At 57.0% G+C, this 16,623-nt stretch overlaps 7 protein-coding genes across 12 annotated transcripts in view; all 7 read left to right on the forward strand.

The window, feature by feature from the left end:
* Positions 1 to 451: 451 nt before the first annotated feature.
* ABB37_08007 (putative mitochondrial hypothetical protein) lies at positions 452 to 1,885 on the forward strand (the record flags this gene model as incomplete). Of its 2 annotated transcripts, none has more annotated exons than XM_015806839.1 (1): positions 452 to 1,885. In XM_015806839.1, exon 1 carries the CDS (start codon positions 947 to 949, stop codon positions 1,883 to 1,885), a length of 939 nt encoding a protein of 312 aa, XP_015654710.1. In that variant the 5' UTR covers positions 452 to 946. The 2 variants fall into 2 exon arrangements, with proteins under 2 accessions (XP_015654710.1, XP_015654711.1); XM_015806840.1 differs by having other exon boundaries at positions 497 to 1,885.
* Positions 1,886 to 2,613: 728 nt separating this feature from the next.
* On the forward strand, positions 2,614 to 2,993 carry ABB37_08008 (putative mitochondrial hypothetical protein; the record flags this gene model as incomplete). Its single annotated transcript, XM_015806841.1, has 1 exon — positions 2,614 to 2,993. The coding sequence occupies exon 1, from the start codon at positions 2,757 to 2,759 to the stop codon at positions 2,991 to 2,993; it is 237 nt and encodes a 78-aa protein (XP_015654712.1). The 5' UTR covers positions 2,614 to 2,756.
* Positions 2,994 to 3,577: 584 nt separating this feature from the next.
* Positions 3,578 to 5,837, forward strand: ABB37_08009 (putative translation initiation factor; the record flags this gene model as incomplete). Of its 3 annotated transcripts, none has more annotated exons than XM_015806842.1 (1): positions 3,578 to 5,837. In XM_015806842.1, exon 1 carries the CDS (start codon positions 3,711 to 3,713, stop codon positions 5,835 to 5,837), a length of 2,127 nt encoding a protein of 708 aa, XP_015654713.1. In that variant the 5' UTR covers positions 3,578 to 3,710. The 3 variants fall into 3 exon arrangements, with proteins under 3 accessions (XP_015654713.1, XP_015654714.1, XP_015654715.1); XM_015806843.1 differs by having other exon boundaries at positions 3,588 to 5,837; XM_015806844.1 differs by having other exon boundaries at positions 3,637 to 5,837.
* Positions 5,838 to 6,909: 1,072 nt separating this feature from the next.
* Positions 6,910 to 8,046, forward strand: ABB37_08010 (putative mitochondrial hypothetical protein; the record flags this gene model as incomplete). Its single annotated transcript, XM_015806845.1, has 1 exon — positions 6,910 to 8,046. Exon 1 carries the CDS (start codon positions 7,099 to 7,101, stop codon positions 8,044 to 8,046), a length of 948 nt encoding a protein of 315 aa, XP_015654716.1. The 5' UTR covers positions 6,910 to 7,098.
* Positions 8,047 to 8,713: 667 nt separating this feature from the next.
* Positions 8,714 to 11,991, forward strand: ABB37_08011 (hypothetical protein; the record flags this gene model as incomplete). 2 transcript variants are annotated; one of them, XM_015806846.1, is made up of 1 exon in its annotated part: positions 8,714 to 11,991. In XM_015806846.1, exon 1 carries the CDS (start codon positions 8,836 to 8,838, stop codon positions 11,989 to 11,991), a length of 3,156 nt encoding a protein of 1,051 aa, XP_015654717.1. In that variant the 5' UTR covers positions 8,714 to 8,835. The 2 variants fall into 2 exon arrangements, with proteins under 2 accessions (XP_015654717.1, XP_015654718.1); XM_015806847.1 differs by having other exon boundaries at positions 8,745 to 11,991.
* A 600-nt stretch (positions 11,992 to 12,591) lies between these two features.
* Positions 12,592 to 14,343, forward strand: ABB37_08012 (hypothetical protein; the record flags this gene model as incomplete). The annotated part of the gene is made up of 1 exon (XM_015806848.1): positions 12,592 to 14,343. Exon 1 carries the CDS (start codon positions 12,661 to 12,663, stop codon positions 14,341 to 14,343), a length of 1,683 nt encoding a protein of 560 aa, XP_015654719.1. The 5' UTR covers positions 12,592 to 12,660.
* Positions 14,344 to 14,872: 529 nt separating this feature from the next.
* The window catches only part of ABB37_08013 (hypothetical protein), a gene marked incomplete at its 3' end in the record, with an annotated part of 4,248 nt that continues 2,497 nt past the window's right edge, over positions 14,873 to 16,623 (forward strand). The window contains exon 1 of one of the 2 annotated variants that reach the window (XM_015806849.1): positions 14,873 to 16,623. This exon is cut by the window's right edge and continues 2,497 nt beyond it. The other variant, XM_015806850.1, reaches the window with a different exon arrangement.

Genomic DNA, 16,623 nt, shown 5'->3' on the forward strand with positions numbered 1-16,623 from the left:
CACGTGGTGTGTGTGTGTGTGTGTGTGGGCATCGTGATAGAGGCAACTCTTTTATTGCTATTATTCTTATTTTTCTTTCTCCCTCTCTTCATGAGCTGTTTTTATCGATAGACGTTTTCCTCTCTCTCTCTCTTGCGGACGTCTGCGTGGTGTACATCTCCTCCTTTGGCTTCCTTTCAAGGACCGATGTTTGTTCCTTCATACAACTTGGAAAAAGCAAACAAACAGACAAGTATTGCCTCCAAGGCTTGTGTTTGCTGTGTCGCTTGGCACGAAGCATTCGTTGTGGGTTTAAATCGTATTCAAAGTACGTCAGCCTTCCCCACCTCTCTGGCTCCTTCTCCAGCACCCCGTTATTGATCACACCATCGGTGAATCTTTGCCCCACTTCATTCCTGCTTCTATTTTTTTCTGTTATCTGCGTACGATTACGTTTCTCTATTCCATGGACAGAGTTGCTGCGGTGGTCGCACACGACACAACTGAATCTCTGCACAGCCGCACGTACAGCTCCGATAGTGCAGCGTAGTGAGGACGATCGTGTTTGCGGTTGTTGCCGCCGTCGCCGTTGTGGTCCACACACGCGCCGCTTAACGAACAGCATTTTTACCTCTTCCGTTTAGCATCCGATTTTTTTAAAGAAGTATTTCTTAGACCTATTGTAGGAATATATATATATTTGCTGATTTAGTCTTATTTGCAGCCTTCTTCCTTCTCACCTTTTACTTAGTCTATCGTTGTAGTTTAGCTCTCGTGTGCACGGAGACGTCGCGCTGTGGTCGCGACTCACCTTTGCCTTCTCTCTTCTACCTTGTCCTCCAAAGGAAACCGCCATCGACAGCGCAGAAGCATCTCCACACGTATACCCGTACACGCACACACACAACACAGCAAAACATTATTAGTGAGAAGACGCCGTTTAGCGATAGAAATCTTTTATTGAGACATGCTCCGTGGAGCGGCCTCTCGTGCCAGCGTGGCGTGTGCCACCGTCGCTGCCCTCGCCTGCGGCACGCGGCACTATCGCATTATTCCTCACATGTACAACGAAATCGAAGAGTTGGCCGAGACGCAGAAGCGTGGCCGCTGGTACATCTCACACCGAAATTGCCTCCAGCAGCCCCTCAAGAAAGGCGAGATCATGGCCGAGAAGCTGAACCTGCGGGAGGGCCGCCGCACCGGTGCGCTGCCAGAGAAGTCGATCGCACGTCGCCTAAGCCAAAAGTACGCCGTTGACGGCAAGCTCTACGAGAGCAAGTCCAAGACGAAATTGATCAACATTACGGTGATCAACTTCGATGGCCATCCTTTTCACTTCCGCACCTACCCCATGCCGGACGTCACGCTGAACACCCTCATTGACGGCTCCGGCATGTGCCACGGACACGCCACGCACTGGGGTAAGTGCAACAACCCCGACTGCGCCGACTGGAACCACGGCGACGGGTGCATCGTGAACGTGGACATCGAGACGTTAGACCGACTTCTGCCGCCGAACCGGTGGGAGTACACCTCGCTCGCGGCCTGGCGGAACACCGACCGGCCGGACATCACGTTCAACACGCGCTTTAGCTGCCAAATTCCGATTACGGAGGAGCTGGATGGGAGCCTGTTCGCACTGAAACAGCTCTGGACGCGTTCGCTGCGCGAGGCGGTGTCGGACTGGGGCTTGGTGGATGACCAGGGCACCATCCACGGCGCGCGCAGCAAGCGGATCGAGCCGTGGGCGCCGCTCATCGAGGAGCCGACGCTCGTTGATTTCCCCATCACCTGGGACATGCTGTGGGCGACCGGCTATCAGGATATTATGAAGGAGAAGTACTCCAACTACCGCCGCAAGGATGGCTACCACACGAAGCCGGAAATGTGGGCGGCCTACGTGTAAGAGGTGCGGTGTCTGTGTCAGGGCAGCGGTTTTGAAGTGTCTCTTTTGTTCTTGCTGTGGGGTCCTCTTTCTTCTGTACAGCATCGTGTTGAGCGAGCTTTGTTGTTGTCGGTTGGATATGGTAGTTGACCGTTATTATTATTATTATTGCTTTTTCCTTTTCGATCTCCTCTCTCTTGTAGATGCGAGAATAGGCGCACGTATGTCTGTCTGTGTGTGCGTGTGCGTGTGTGCGCCTATCTCGCATTCTACCTTCGCCTCCCCTCGTTTGTAGGCCGCCGATGCGTATTTGGTCCCCAACATCAACGGTAACAGCAAAGCGGGTATTACCGGAAAGGACGGAGGCATTCGATTGGCGCCGCAACGCTCCTTGCAGCTCGCGGCGCCAATCGACGGCACAGACACGGAAAGGTGCGTAAATGCGGTACGCATCAACTGTCTTTTTTTTTTCGCTCTTTCCTCTTCAGCTTTATCGAGTAGTAGACGATCGTTGTTGTCACACACACACACGCATGCACACAGCTGTTGCGTTGGACACTGCATCTTTGGTTGTGTTCGTGTGCGTGTGCGGCCTGCTGTCTTTGGCAGAAAAGATCGTGGGGCTTAGCCGGACTTCATCCTCCGCAATGCGGTGCGATCCTCTTCATCGTCTCTACGTATCTTTGCCTTTCTTCCTCATTGTCTCTCTCTCTCTCTCTCTGTGGGCAAACCATCGTGTTGTTGATCGCAGTAACATCACCGCTAGCAGAAGGTTGAGTTCTCGCAACTTGCACATCTTCATTCGCCTCTTTCAACGTAGCTCCTTCCACGGATACACGTATATATTTGTCTTCCATACTGACCCCCCAACAGCAGGTACCCACCCCTAGCAATGGCGTTCCCCTTCTGGACCAACGTGCTGAACTACACGTACGCGCGCGGCTTCATCCGCATCCCCATTGTGCTGGTTGTGCCGATCCTGTTTAATAAGTACGTCCTCTACCAGTACGAGGGTGCCTTCCAGAGCTGGAATGCGGGCCACAACCAGAAGGATATCTGGAACCGCCTGCAGGCGAAGGTGGCGGCGGAGGGCGGCGCCGAGGGCGAGGTCGAGGGGGATGCCGAGTGAAGGAGACGAGCCCGAAGCAGCCGCGGTGCTGCCCTCGCTTTCCCTTGCGTTGTGGATTGACAGGCGTCGTTGAGGGATCGCTGTGCTTCTGCATTCAATCGTATTAGCTTCAAGACATATATCTATATTGTCTTCATGTTTCTAGTAGTTAGGCATTTCTTGTAGAACTAAGCAAAAATAATCCATCAAACGAGTATCTATGTTTCAGCTGCTCTTCGCTGAGGAGCGCATGTGCCTTTCAGGGACATGGGGAAGAGCGTCGTCTTGTAATCGGAAGGAGTGCGAAGAGGACGGAGGGCTGTGTCTACGCACTCGTGTGTTCTCCGGCTAAGTGTGGTGACCAATGAAAAGGTAACGTGGTGGTGGGGCGGAGCAGTAGGACGAAAGGACACCCGTTTAATCCTAGCCGTCTTCATCTTTGTTTTTACGTTTTTAAAAAATACTTAAATCAACGAAGCAGGATCTTTCTTTATTATTTAAATTATTCTTATTATTGATTTTGCTGATGCGCCAAGAAGGTTCCCCACTCCTTGCCCTCTCTCTTCTCCTCCTCTCCTCCTCTTCTCCTCCCCGACAACAACACTAGTAACATACAGTTTCTTCTGAGCTCGTGCAATCAACTCGGCTCAACTCCAACGCTTTTAGCTTTGTACGACAACACCGTATTTCTTTTCTTCTCTCTCTATATCTTTCTCCCGCCTTTCGCGCCAATCGTCAATGACGGAGGTCAACTTCGGACGCCACATCCTCATCGATGGACTGCCAAACAACGTCACGCCCGACAAGCGCGAGCTCTTCAAGCGCCACTTCTCGCGCCGCATCACGGAGGTGTTGGGCCATGACCAGATAAACCTGCAGCTGCTGCAGGACCGCGAGACGGCCCTCGTGAAGGGTGCCATTCTGAGCTGCGTGACGGAGGAGCAGGCCGAGGCCGCCCTGGCGAAGCTGAACCGTTTCCCTTTTACCAAGACGTCCATCCTGACGACGTACCGCTGGAGCTCGCTCGAGGAGGCGCGCCAGGACCTCGGCCCCTACGTGCCGCCGACGCTGCCCGACGGCGACGAGGAGGAGGAGGCAGAGCTGGTGCACAACATGGCCGAGGATCCCGAGGCACGTCCGCAGTTCCTCGTGAAGGGCGGCGCGTCGTTCGACTGCGAGTGGTACTGGTTTAACTGGGAGAAGAACGAGCCGGAGTTGTACCGCCGCCGCAAGCTGGGCAGCGAGGACCCCCTCAACCGCTGGTCCGAGGTGGACCGCACGAACAAGAAGCTGAGCAGCGGCATGATCTGCGGTCCGCTGCCGGTGAGCCGTCCGTTGCCCGTGTGGTCCACCTACGGCTCGATGGTCATCTCCCAACACGAGAAGGGCCTGCGTGTGTGGGCGGGCCGCAGCATGCGCTTGCACTTCGAGATCACGCTGGACGTCAACGCCTTCATGGTGTCGCCGTGCGAGAAGTACATCATCGTTCAAACGCCAAAGGACATCAGCATTATCAACCTGCGCACGGCCAAAAAGATCCGCACAATCGGCAATCTTGACCTGCACAGCGACGACCTCTGGCCGGTGATGCGCTTCAGCGCGGACGACTCGCTCGTCGTCGTGTGCAAGACGACGGTGCGCGCGCCGGACTCCGCGACGGTGCCGGAGGGCCAGCTGAACATCTACCCCTCCGAGACGATGAAGCTGTTGAAGGGCGACGGCAGCGCGGGCCACACCTTCTCCGTTCGCGGTCTCTACAAGGCGGAGTGGAATCCAGTGGTGGACACGCAGATGGGGTACGTGTGCGAGCTGGGACCCAACCAGGGCTGGAAGGCCGTCGTGGCCGACATGGTGGTGAACGAGGATGGCGAGGTGGAGCAGCGCGTGCTGAACGAGCGCAACTTCCTGCTAGCGTCCCGCTTGGACATGCTGTGGCACCCGGCCGGCACGTTTCTGTGTGTGAAGGTGTCCTCGATGAAGGGGCCGACGGAGTACTTCCTCTTCCACATAGCGGAGCGCAACGTACCTATTACGCGCCTCTCCATCAAGCGCGGCTACATCCCGACCCGCTTCGCCTGGCAGACCGGCGGTGACAAGTTCGCAGTGCTGCTGAAGAAGGACGGCGTCGGCAGCGGCCTCGGTGAGACGGGCTTCTTGCAGATCTTCATGATTGGCAAGCAGGGCCCGAAGGTGCAGCATGAGGTGCCCACGTCCGCGACGCACCTCTTCTGGGCCCCGCACGGCGGCCGTCTTGCCGCGGCGAACTTCGACAAGTCCCTCCTGCACTTCTTCGTCCTGCACGACAACAACACGATCACCGACAAGAACAAGCTGAGCGGCGTGAATGCGACGAACTGCGAGTGGGACCCGACGGGCCGCTACTTTGCTGTGTGGGTCTCCTCGATCCACGAGCAGGCGATGTCGGCGCAGTACCGCATCTTCGACTACACCGGCAACGAGCTGTACCGGAAGGCGGTGAAGACGTTCTCGCACTTTGCCTGGCGACCGCTGCCACCGACGCTGGTGGACAGCGCGCAGATGAAGAAGGTGCGGGAGTCGATGAAGATGCTGCTGCACGACTACGAGGCCACCGCCGCCGCGCTGAAGGCCGCGAGCGAGGAGCAGGTTGAGAAGGAGCGGAAGCTGAAGGAGGACGAGTACGTGAAGAAGATGAAGCAGCTGGCGGAGCAGGCGACGCGCGACAAGCTGACAGAGATCCGCGAGGAGGAGTACGCGAACTCGAAGTGGGTCCGCTACAACAACAGCCGCATTAAGGCCCTGCCGGAGGAGGAGCGCACGGTGCACGAGGATGTGACGGAGAGCCACGTCGTGTCCCGCCGTCTGGTAACGTCTTCAAAGAAGTAAGAAGTTAAAAAAAGGAAATGCACGTGGTAGGCAGACTTACCGAAGGTCTGTGCATGTGTGTGTGTGTGTCTCTGGTAGGAGAGGATGGAAGGAAGGAGGGAGTAAAGCAGCAATTCAACGTTGCCTGTGATGATTGATCGCAAAATATTGTTTCTTTTGTTTTAATTAAATAAGTTTTGTCAGTGGCCGTGATGTTTCCCTTATTCTCTTTTTGATTTTGATGTTTGTTTTTCCCCTGTCGTTGTTGTTGGTCCGTCCTGTGTGTGCGGTGTGCGGGGAGGCAATTCTTCATACATATGCCGTTTCTACGTGGAAGAGTATGTGCTCGACAACTGTGCGATGGGCTCCCTCCAACTGCGGAAGAAGCTGGCCCGCGGGGCCGCTGCGCAGGATACCGAAAAGGAAGCAGTTCTTGTTTCTTTTTGATGATTGCTTCGGTTGGGCGATGCTGATGGCATGTGAAGATGCGTCTCGATTGGTATGTTCTCGAGTGTGTGTGTGTGTGGGCGTTAAAGGGGCGCTGTTTCCTTCCTTGTTGATTCCTACCTAAGCTTTTGTCGCGAAGCAGCACTCTGATTTTGTAAGGTTAACTATGCAAAAGAGATGAACAACAGAAGCAGCAACAACGAACTGCAATGGGAAAAGAAAAGTATTACTGTGCGCAGACGGATCGCCATCGTGTTTGTAGAGGCGGCAGCATCGTGTGTAGACGGCGAGCTTGTGACTCTCCGATGACATCATATGACAACGTTGTGCTGTGTTTGAAGTTTTTGTTTCTTTACCTTCATGGACTGATGCGAGAGGCGGCAAGTGATGTTGCACGCGGCGTTGGTCCACTGCGTTCACTCGTAATTACCAATGTCAAATGGAGGGCGGATGGGGTTTCTGCTTCGGCTGTCTTGGGGGCCTTCCCCCTCCTCCCGTTTCGCGCACCCGTGAGCAGGCACCGATCTGCTTTGCTGCGGCTCAGCCATCGCTTCCTTTGAGAACATCAACTACGCTGATTTAGTTGCCTTAAAAAAGGAATCCTCTTTCTCTGTTTGCCCCCCTCCTCCTATCTGTGAATGCCATCAGCCTGCATTAGCGAAGCGTGGCGCTAACCGTGGATGGGAAACACACATACGTGTATTTATATATCTGTTTTGTTTTCCTCCCCTCCCCCGTGTGTGGAATCTGCAGTGTGCGAAGGACCAACTCCTACCCGAGTATCTTCACTGTTTACAGTCGCTGTTTTGACCGTTGGCGAACTTGTTTCCTCGCCATGCACGCTCTGCCTCTCCGTGCTGTGGGGGCAAGCACTATCGGACGGCGGCAGCTCGTTGGGGCGGCCTCGGGCATGCGCACCAGCAGCATCAGCGTGCTCTGCAGCGGCTCCTTGCTCGCACGTTTTCATTCCACCACCGGCGGGAAGGAGCAGGCGGGCATGCCGAACGTGCCAGCTCCGTCGTCCACCGCTGCTGCTGCGCCGGTGCAAGGCGCGTCCGCAGCGACCTCAAAAGAAAAAGAAGCAGCTTCCGCAGTTCCGCCCTCGTCTGCTCCGCAGACATCAGCCACATCGGGCGAGGCCACGCAGAGCAGCACATCCTCTGTGAGCCCCACCAGCACCAGCGGCAGCGATGACTCCAGCTCAGGCGAGGTCACCGCCGCTGAGCCGGAGCCGGTGCGTTGGGTGCAGCCGACCTACGAGGACCCCGACACACTCCCCATCGTGGACGACAGAGGGGAGTACATCGTGTCCCGTGTGCAGTGGCCCACCGGCGAGATCGCTTACCGCACGCCCGCCCCGGTGGACGACAAGCTCGCCCCCCGTTTCGGCTACAACATCGTGCAGGTGCGGAAGCACGTGTCGTGGTGGAAGTACAACCAGAAGTATCCGCGCCTGTCCCTCGCGTACATTAACATTCAAGTTCTGTTTCTGTTAGGGCTGGCGTGGCTCGTGGCCTTCCTCACGACGGAGTACCGCAGCGCGACGGAGGCGATGCGCACGCCTGGCGCGATGGTGGGCGAGCACCGCGGGAAAGGCCCCGCAACGAACCAGACCCAAAAGGTGACCTTCGAAAAGGGTGAGATGTCCGCCCTGCTCGACAAGGCGCAGAACAACTGGTACGACGCCACGGCAGAGGCCTCCTACGTGGGCTCGAAGGAGTACAAGATGAAGAAGATTCCTCGGCCGAAGGAGTTCTCCGCGGAGGACTTCCGCAAGCGATAGGGAGTGGACAAGGTTTATTCCAGGCGCACGTGTGAAGGCTGGACGGGCAGATAAAAGGAAAGGCAGCGATTTCGATGCTTCGCTGGCAGGGAGCGACGGCGCGCGGCGTTGTGTGCGTGGGACGGTCGCGCTCTTTTTTCTTTACGTGGAGTGCGGCGACTGCCATCCGCGGGTTTGTTTTCCCCCACGAATGGCGGACTCCGTCTCGGGTGCCGACACCACCGATGAAGGTGTCTTGTGAGAGCTTGTCTCATCGCTTCCTTGATCACATGTTTGGAGATACACACGTATGAAAGCGATTTGGCGAGAGAATCAGAGGGGCGCGGTTTGGCCGGCATTGCAGTGAGAATATCTGACGATGCGGCGGGGGGCACGAAACGTCTTCAGTGGGCAGCAGCTGCCAGGCTGAAGCCGCTGACTTCTCATTTTCACCGTGATCCTGCTGCTTTAATGGAAAGACAAACACAACCGCCGTGCCAGCAAAGTTGAGCGCTGCAGTGAGAACGACAATCTGCAGCCCGTTTTCCTCCGCTGGGTTGTCGTCTCATCTCTTCTTCGCCTTTGTTTTTGCGTTCCTCTAAAATAAACAAACGCTCTCCGAAGAGGAAAGTGCCGTTTCCTCCGCTCCACGCATCTCGTGCTGCCCTCCCCCTTCCCTTCCTTTCAAAGAAAAAACCTCTGCCCAACGTTGTGGCTGCAGCGTCGTGTTCCACCGGCTCCGCCACAACGTCGCGGTGTGTTGCGTTCCTTTCCCTTACTTTTTCAGCACTCTTCGCCCATTTCGTCCACATGCCTGCACATCACTCCCTCGCCCTGCCGCTCTCTGCGCACTACGCGCACGACTCCCGTGAGGGCTTTTCGTTCTTCGTCGCCCCGTCGAGCTCGACAAGTGGGCAGTCTTCTCTCCACCCGGCGGTGGACGCCTACCTCGATGACCTCTGCACCTTTCTGCGCGGTGCCCGACTCATCCAATCGCACCCGGATAACTACTTCCAGTTTATGCTCGGCGAGACGTGGCCCGCGTCCGCCGTGCACTTCGACGGCTCCGTCGTGGAGTCGAAGGAGCTGCAGGACTCGCAGCGCCTGCTGCGCGGCTTCGGTCCGCTGCTGCACGGCGAAGATGCAATGGCGAAGTTGCGCGCGTTGGTGCGTGACGGCCCACCGCCGCCTGCATCGGCGTTCTCATCCTTCTCGACGGAGCAACTGCCAAGCGACGATCAACAAGATGCGGCGCGTTCAGCACTGCAGGCGCTTAATGTGTTTTATTCTACGACACGGCGACTGATGCTGGGCCGGGCACGCCGTCCGGACAGCGATGCCGCCACCTTAACGCTCCTGTCAGCAGATGCGGCGCGTCGGATCGACTGCACGTCTGCGGCTGCTGTCGCCACGCGAGAGCACAAGCAGCAGATTTTAGACCTCGTCGTGTCACACGGCATGAACCCGAAGAAGCAGCACGAAGTTCGCATCATGCGCGACACAATCCACGACCTTGTAGACTGCTGCAATGCCGGCATCGACGGACAGCAGCGCGGCAGCGGAACGGCAGACTTCGATGCCGAGGGGCAGGCAGTGCCTCAAGCTGCACCTGAGCCTTCAGCTGCTGTGCGAGTGGAGACGGTGATCAACATGGGAGAAGGCAAAGGCTACGTCTCCCGCGCGGTGGCGCTGTGCGACAACCTCCAGGTCATCGGTCTGGACTGTAACCCGGCACACAAGGAGCGTGCGGTGGAGCGAGTGGAGTCGCTGCTAGAGACGAGTCTGTCGTCGCGTGATGGGCGACCGCGTGTCAACCTGCTGTATGAGCCGCGTGGGCACGTGGCGAGCATTGCGTGCCGCGTCGAGCAGGACGTCAACTGGGCCACGCTCCTGCAGGGACACGTGCTCACCTGCGCCGACCCGCACTGCTGCTGTTCTACGGCGGTGCCTCGCCCCACAGCGTCAACGGATGCTCCGCGCGATGCACCGTACGACGCGGCGGCCCGGTGCTTGAGTTCGCAGCACAGCGCAGATGATGATGGCCCCACCGCGATGACGGTGCTGTCCCGCACGCGTGGCGAGGAAAGCGTCAAGCTGGCCTGCCGTGTGTGCGGGAAGGTGGTCCGTCTCGAGAACACAACGGTGATCATGAAGCACGTCTACGCGCACCTGCACGACGCAGCCGCGACGACCGCGACGAAATCCGCTGCCTCGTGCTCACGGATCCCCACAGCGGAGCAGCTCCACACGTGGAACTTAACGCTCTCGCAGCACGCGTACGTGGCGAAGCTGACGGAGACGTTTTTCAGCGTCACGGATGTGGAGTCGCGGCACTACGACAACCGAAAGGATGCGGCGCTGTTGAAGAGACCACGCGAGAGCAACCACACGGCACGGGATAGTGCTGGTAGTAATAGCAGTGAGATGAGTGCGTCGCCGTTGCGCTATCTCACACTTCTGCGAGCTTCCTCTGCGTCTTGTACAGTCGGGAGGGAGTCGCAAGCGATGGACGCCACCGCACCCGAGGACTCCTCCATCACGCTGCAGCCCACCTACACGGCACGTGGCTATCGTGCGGTCTTGTTGGTGGCACGAGCCCTCTCCGCCACCGCTGCCGTTGATGCGTCTCCTGAGCCCTCTGCCGCGGAAATGAAAGTCGATGATGCCTGTGAAGGGGACGCTCTGAAGGGCGCAACGAAGAGGAATCCGCCGCCTCCTTCTGAGCAACCTCGGCCGCAAACGTGGGTGTTTGAGCAGCGGGTGGCGACGATCGTGGGCTACGACGGGGGGTCGGACTGTCATCACGTCTGCCTCGACGCGGAGAACAGAAAGCGCGTCTTGCGACTCTATCGCCTTCCTCCTTCCTCGAGCGGCGTCCCCTCGCCGTCCCTGTCTGTGAGGTCGGCCGCCCTACCCGCTGCTGACTCTCCTTGTGCTTCGTCGGCTGAGTCGTTTCTCGGCGAGTGGCGGCTGCCCGATCCCGCCGTCTGGGGACGCGCGCACGTCGCGGTGGTGCTCACGGTGCTGCCTCCCGCGCTGCCTTCCACTCCAGTTGTCTGCGTTCCTTCTGTGCGCAACACGGTGCTGATCGGCCTTCACCCCTGCGGTGACCTCGGCTCCAATGTGTGCCGCATCTTCAGAAACAGTGCCGCGCGTGGCCTCCTGCTCGTCAGCTGCTGCTGGCACGCACTAACGCCACAGGGATTTCCGCTCAGCCGTGCCCTGCGGCGACGTGGCTTGACGACCGACTCCGTCTCGCTACTGCTCGCCACACAGCCGCTGGACGCGTGGTCCACCGCCTCACCGGAGGGCCACCGCAGTTCTGCCAAACTGCTCTTTTACCGAAGTCTGTTCAAGCTGTTGTGGTCCCGACTTGCGCGTGAATGGACGGCGGCGGCGGCGGCGCAACGACGACCGTGCCGCAGCAGCGGCAGCAGCGACGGCGATGGCGATGCACCCGCTCGCTGCGAGTTCCCTGTAGCGCCGCCGCACCTTGAGCCAACTTTTCTGCGGCGCATGTCGCGACAAAAGGAAACTCTGACATTTGCCGACTTCATGAAGGCGATAGCGGCGGAGTACCTCTACGGCGAAACCGCCAAGGACACCCCCTACACGCCGTGGAGCAGCGGACATCGCTGCGCGGCCTGCCGTGACGACCAGGAGGCCTTTATCCGGTCGGCTCTGACGGTCCGTGCTTTGCCCGCGCAGATGGCGCGGACGTTCGAGGGGGAACACTTCGCTCCGTTCTTGGGCCTGACGGTGCTGCGCATGTGGATGTGCCACTTGGTAGAGTCGCTCTTGCTGTTAGATCGCACCCTCTACCTGCACGAGGAGCTGCGCGTTGGCGAGGCAGCAGAGGAGGGAGAGGACAGCGCCGTGTCGCTCGTGCCGCTCTTCGACGGTGCGCTGTCACCTCGCATGTACGGCGTACTCGCACGGCGTGGCGGCGCGGCGTGCGTGTGCTGATGGCGCGGTGAAGGCACCATGGGGGCAACCACGCAAACTTCTGCGTTTCCGCGGCGGCTCTGGCTACTACTGTCTGTCGCGAGGGACCCCGAACAGCACGTTCTCCCCTTCCTTTCTTTGGCTTCGGGACAGCCTTCTCACAAGTTCCTTTTCTAAATGGTAAGTATTTTATTAGCTCGAATAACAACGCCGCTCATAAGGACCTCTCTATCCTATTTTTGTATATCAACAGCACCGACCACGACAAAGAATCCTACGACTCCCATCGTACAGTTTTCTTCGGTGTGTGTGTACGTGAAGGTCCCGACTGCAGAGGAGAAGGGGGTGCTACAAGGTAAGAGGAAGCCCTGTGAGGATTCAGCTCTTGGACTTCCCTTTGACGTATTCTTCTTGCCTTACCCCCCTCCCCTCCTCCAAAGACAAAAGACCCGCGCTGGTATCAGCATCGCTGTCGCCTGCCTCGACGTGCTCGTTGGCGACCGTCGCTTCGCTGATGATCTCACCGGATGCAATGAACGACACGCCGTCATTCTCCTCCTTCGTTTACACCGCACGGCGCGGTCTTTTTTTGAATCGATCGTTCCATCACCTCGACTGTGCAGCGCCTGCCCTTTCTTCACGTCTTTCTTCGCCACAACTACACCCACAGAAGGGAAGGTGCGGCTGCGAATGAGTTGCCCAGCATCCGATGTGCTCGACTGCTGCGAGGAGGCGTTTCTCTTCGACCTCGCCCGCGAAGACGTGTGGCTGTTCAGCAGGGACGATGACGGCGTCGCCGCCTCGGCCACCGCGAAGGCCTCTGCGGCCCCTCCGCCATCCTCGCACTTATCTTCCGACGATGCCACAACGCACAGTCGTGTAGCTTCGGTGAGGTGGTCCACTCTGCAGGTGCTCCTCCGACACGCGGCGCGCAGCTGTGCTGCATTCTCCAGCGGCCACGAGGTGGACGACTACGTTGTGTCAACGCTGCTGGCAGCGAAGCCGTGCGAGGCGGCGGCGGCGGTGGCTGCGCGGGAGCGTGTTGTTGGGCAGCTGGTGCCCACGCCTGAACTGGTGCGCATCGTGTCGCGCGCCGGGCCGCTTCAGCCTTCCGCACTGGCGAACGTGAGGCACGTTTTTCGTGCTCTTTTAGAAACAGAGACGGCGATGGCGGTGGTGGTAAAGGAGGCGCGAGCTGCCCGACTCGCGCTGGAGTCGGCTGAGCAGTCTGAATGGGCAGACGCGCTGTCGGCGGCACGGCGCAGTCAGCGGCTGTGGCGGTACGAGCGTGTGCTTCACCAGCAGCAGGCGGCGCAGCAGCACGTCATCGCCACGCTCCGGAACACCCTTTTATGGAAGCCAACGCATGCGCCTTCTCCTATTGAACTGAAAGCAACGGAAGCACGCGCGTCAGCATTGGAAAGCGAAGCCCGTCTCCGGTACCTAAACGACGTGGTGGGTGGACAGCTACGTCAGTCCCGCGCAGACGTGCAGCTCATTCAGGAGGCGGTACGGGTGACTGGCGCGTCACTGCAGTCCTCTACGTGGTGCCGTGAGCCGATGCAGCAGAGCATCGCCGCGTACACGGCACGGCTGGATGGCCGTGTTGCGTCGGTCGCGGCGCAGGTGGCGAAGGCGCGTGCATCTGTCTGCAGACTGCGTCGTGTGAGGGCTGGCCGTCGTTTGGTGGCAGCGCTGCGGCGTGACCCCCCCTTACCACAGCCGCCGCTGTCCTCGCCAAAGACGAATCATCTTGACCCCTCTCTTCTCCTTCCTTCTTCGCCGTCGGTGGCCGTTGAAACGCTGCTGCAGTGCACACCGCTGAGAAGGGCACCGCTCGAGGGGGGTGCAGCAGAGCCGGACGTGGAGGAGATTGCCCAGTGCCTGTACGTCAGCGTGGCGGTGCTCCGCAGCGCGTTGGAGCTGCACGAGGCGTCCACGAGGCCGGAAATATCATCGGAAGCGACGGCCACGACGGCGATGATCGCCGCTGCACGTGATGGCCCTGCACCGCCGGTCGTTGACTTTCCATCGTTTGATTACTTCGCCGAGTTTTGCGACGTCTACCCGTTGGGGGCTGATGTAGAAACGCGGTGGGGTGTCTTCTCTTGCTACGCGGCGGCGGTGGCGGATGGGCGGGTCGGGGCAGCGCCGCCGAGTCCATCGTGCGTGACTCCGTGGTTTAGTGGGCACCGCATGCACTACGACGGGTTCCATCGGTTCCTGCATGACTTGACGCGGTGCGCCGACGTGTCGGGCCGCGAGGACGCAGATGCAAGGAGTTTAAGGAGTTTTTTGACGGAGGCGCTGCTGCCGCGGTGGGTGACGGCTCATGTTTTTCCAGGGATAGAGCGGGCGGCGCCTGCGCCGTGAAGACGAGAGCACGTTGTTTGGGACGTGCTTGCCTCCTGCCCGCTGCGTGTGGAGGTCTTTTGTGCGGGCTCGTCGTGAGGGAGTAGACGCGCACAGTCACAGCTGAATGCATCGCCATGTTATTTGCTGCTCGACAGTTGTGAAGTTCGGTTCTAATGAAGCCGCTGCACGACTAACTTACGTAGTTCTAAAGGAAGAAACGGACTCTCCCCCAATAAGCTCAGCTGCTGTGCAAAAGGAATAATAGGGCTAATAAAACGCTGTAACATTAACGCGGATGCATTTACACGTTGTGTTTGACACCTCTCTTTATTTTTTCTGCTTCCATTGACCACTCCCGCTATGCGCAAGCGCAGGAGGCTCGATCTTCCGCTGCCGAAACCGGAAGAATGACAAAAAAAGGCACTCCAACTTCTTCCCTCTCCGCTTCTATTCACACCAATATCCACGTCACACGCTCTTCTCACTATTGTTCCTTCGCACGTTGTACGCCACCGCCGCCTCAACACCCGTTGCACTGGTACGTGACAGATTTCGCTCTCAACACATCTCACCCACCCGCGCACGCATTCGTGTGAGCTACTTCTCCTTTGTTTTGGCTTCCTGCGCATTCTCATCAGGACCTCTGCGCGTAGTGCGTTAGCGTGCGGCAGTTCGTTGTGCCTTTCTATTTAGTAAGTTATCGCTTCTCTTCCTACTCCTCAGCATTGGAGGGACACAGCAGCATCGTCGGTAGTCGCACGTCCTTTCTTCTTCTTTTTCTTTCTTTTGTATGATGATGGTGATGATTTGTCGCTAATTCTCTACCAAATAAATACTTTCTTCTCTTTGTGGTATATCCAGCTATATAAATACCTTCTCTTCCCTTCTCCTTTTCTTTGGAGTGTTTGTGCGCCTCTCTGTACTGCGGCCGGACTTCGATCATTCGATCCACATCTTCGTGTGTGTGTTTTGTTTCTTCCTTTGCTTGGTTTTTACTCGCCTTTAGCGTTTTGACAGCCTCCCTCCTCCCTCCTCCCTCCTCCCTCCCCACACACATACACATATACATATATACACACGCACGTGTCCTTGCTGTGCAGACGCTCAGTAGAGTACGAGCACAGAACTTCTTTTTTCTCTTTGAAACTCGTGGCAGCTGCATATACGTTGCCGTGGGCTACCCTCCGCATCCGACTCCTTCGCTCGTAGTCCTCGTGACGTGTGTGTGTGCGTGTGTGTGTACGTACTCGTGAGGCTGGCGCCTGCGACTTTACATCCTTCTCTTTTCTCTTCTCTTTAACACCTGACTTTATCTGACTTTCTTCTTTACTCCCGCGTGCGGGTGATTTGCTTTGCAACGTGTTTCTTTTTTCTTTTTTTCTGCTTTCAGAACTGGTCTTTATCTCCCGTTACACGCTTTCTATTATCACCAAATTAATTTTGTGTTAGGTTTGCGGAGTAGCGTTCGTCGCCGATCCACCGTTTCCTTTCGGGAGAGAAAGAGCAGTTGGAAAAACACGTCAGGCCGGCGTACTCGACCTTGGCCACGCCTGTATCAGTATATATCCATATTTGCAGCTATATATACTAAAGCAAACCTAAAGAATCACAAGAGCGAGATATATATATTTGTTCGTACACCGTTGCCGTTGACTTTTCGTCCGTTTATCGCACTTCAAAAGTTGGAGAGAAGTTTGTCGGAAAGGGAGAGCTGAAGGAAAGCTTTTCGTTTACATAATAAACCTCACCTTTGTGTTTTTTGTTATTTCTCTCCTCTCTCGTGCGTGTGCTTATCACGCTGCGCTTATCTTTTTCTTATTTCTTATTTCTTAGGTCCAGGTCTTTGGTTTTCCGCTTTTAGTTGGGCGTTGGACTTTTCACCCGTTCTTTGTTGGTGTCTCTGGCGCACCAGTGTGCTGCTGACGTCCTTTTCATTTTGATTATTATTATTGTTTACTTCTCTGAGTCGTTTGTTTTTTTCTTTCGTTTAACATAACTGTGGTCGGTGCAGCGCTTTTCTTTTAACCGTTGACGCCTTCGTTTTCAGAAGCCGTTGGGTACCACCTCCTCGTATGCAAGGAGTTGTGGGTTACAACTCTCTCTCTTCATCGACGTTCATTGCTTCCACAGCTGTTTCCAGCATTTTTATTCCTTTCCTCATATTGCTGTACAGCTTCGGTGGTGGACGTTCTCTCAAAAAAAAAAAAACGAAAAAGCCTTGTCGGTGAGACCGGAATACGTCGCCGTACTGTACGGCGCGGCGATATATATATATATATATATATATATATATATATA

Source organism: Leptomonas pyrrhocoris (genome assembly GCF_001293395.1).
Source record: "Leptomonas pyrrhocoris isolate H10 chromosome Unknown, whole genome shotgun sequence".
In the NCBI taxonomy this organism is placed as follows: Eukaryota; Euglenozoa; class Kinetoplastea; order Trypanosomatida; family Trypanosomatidae; genus Leptomonas; species Leptomonas pyrrhocoris.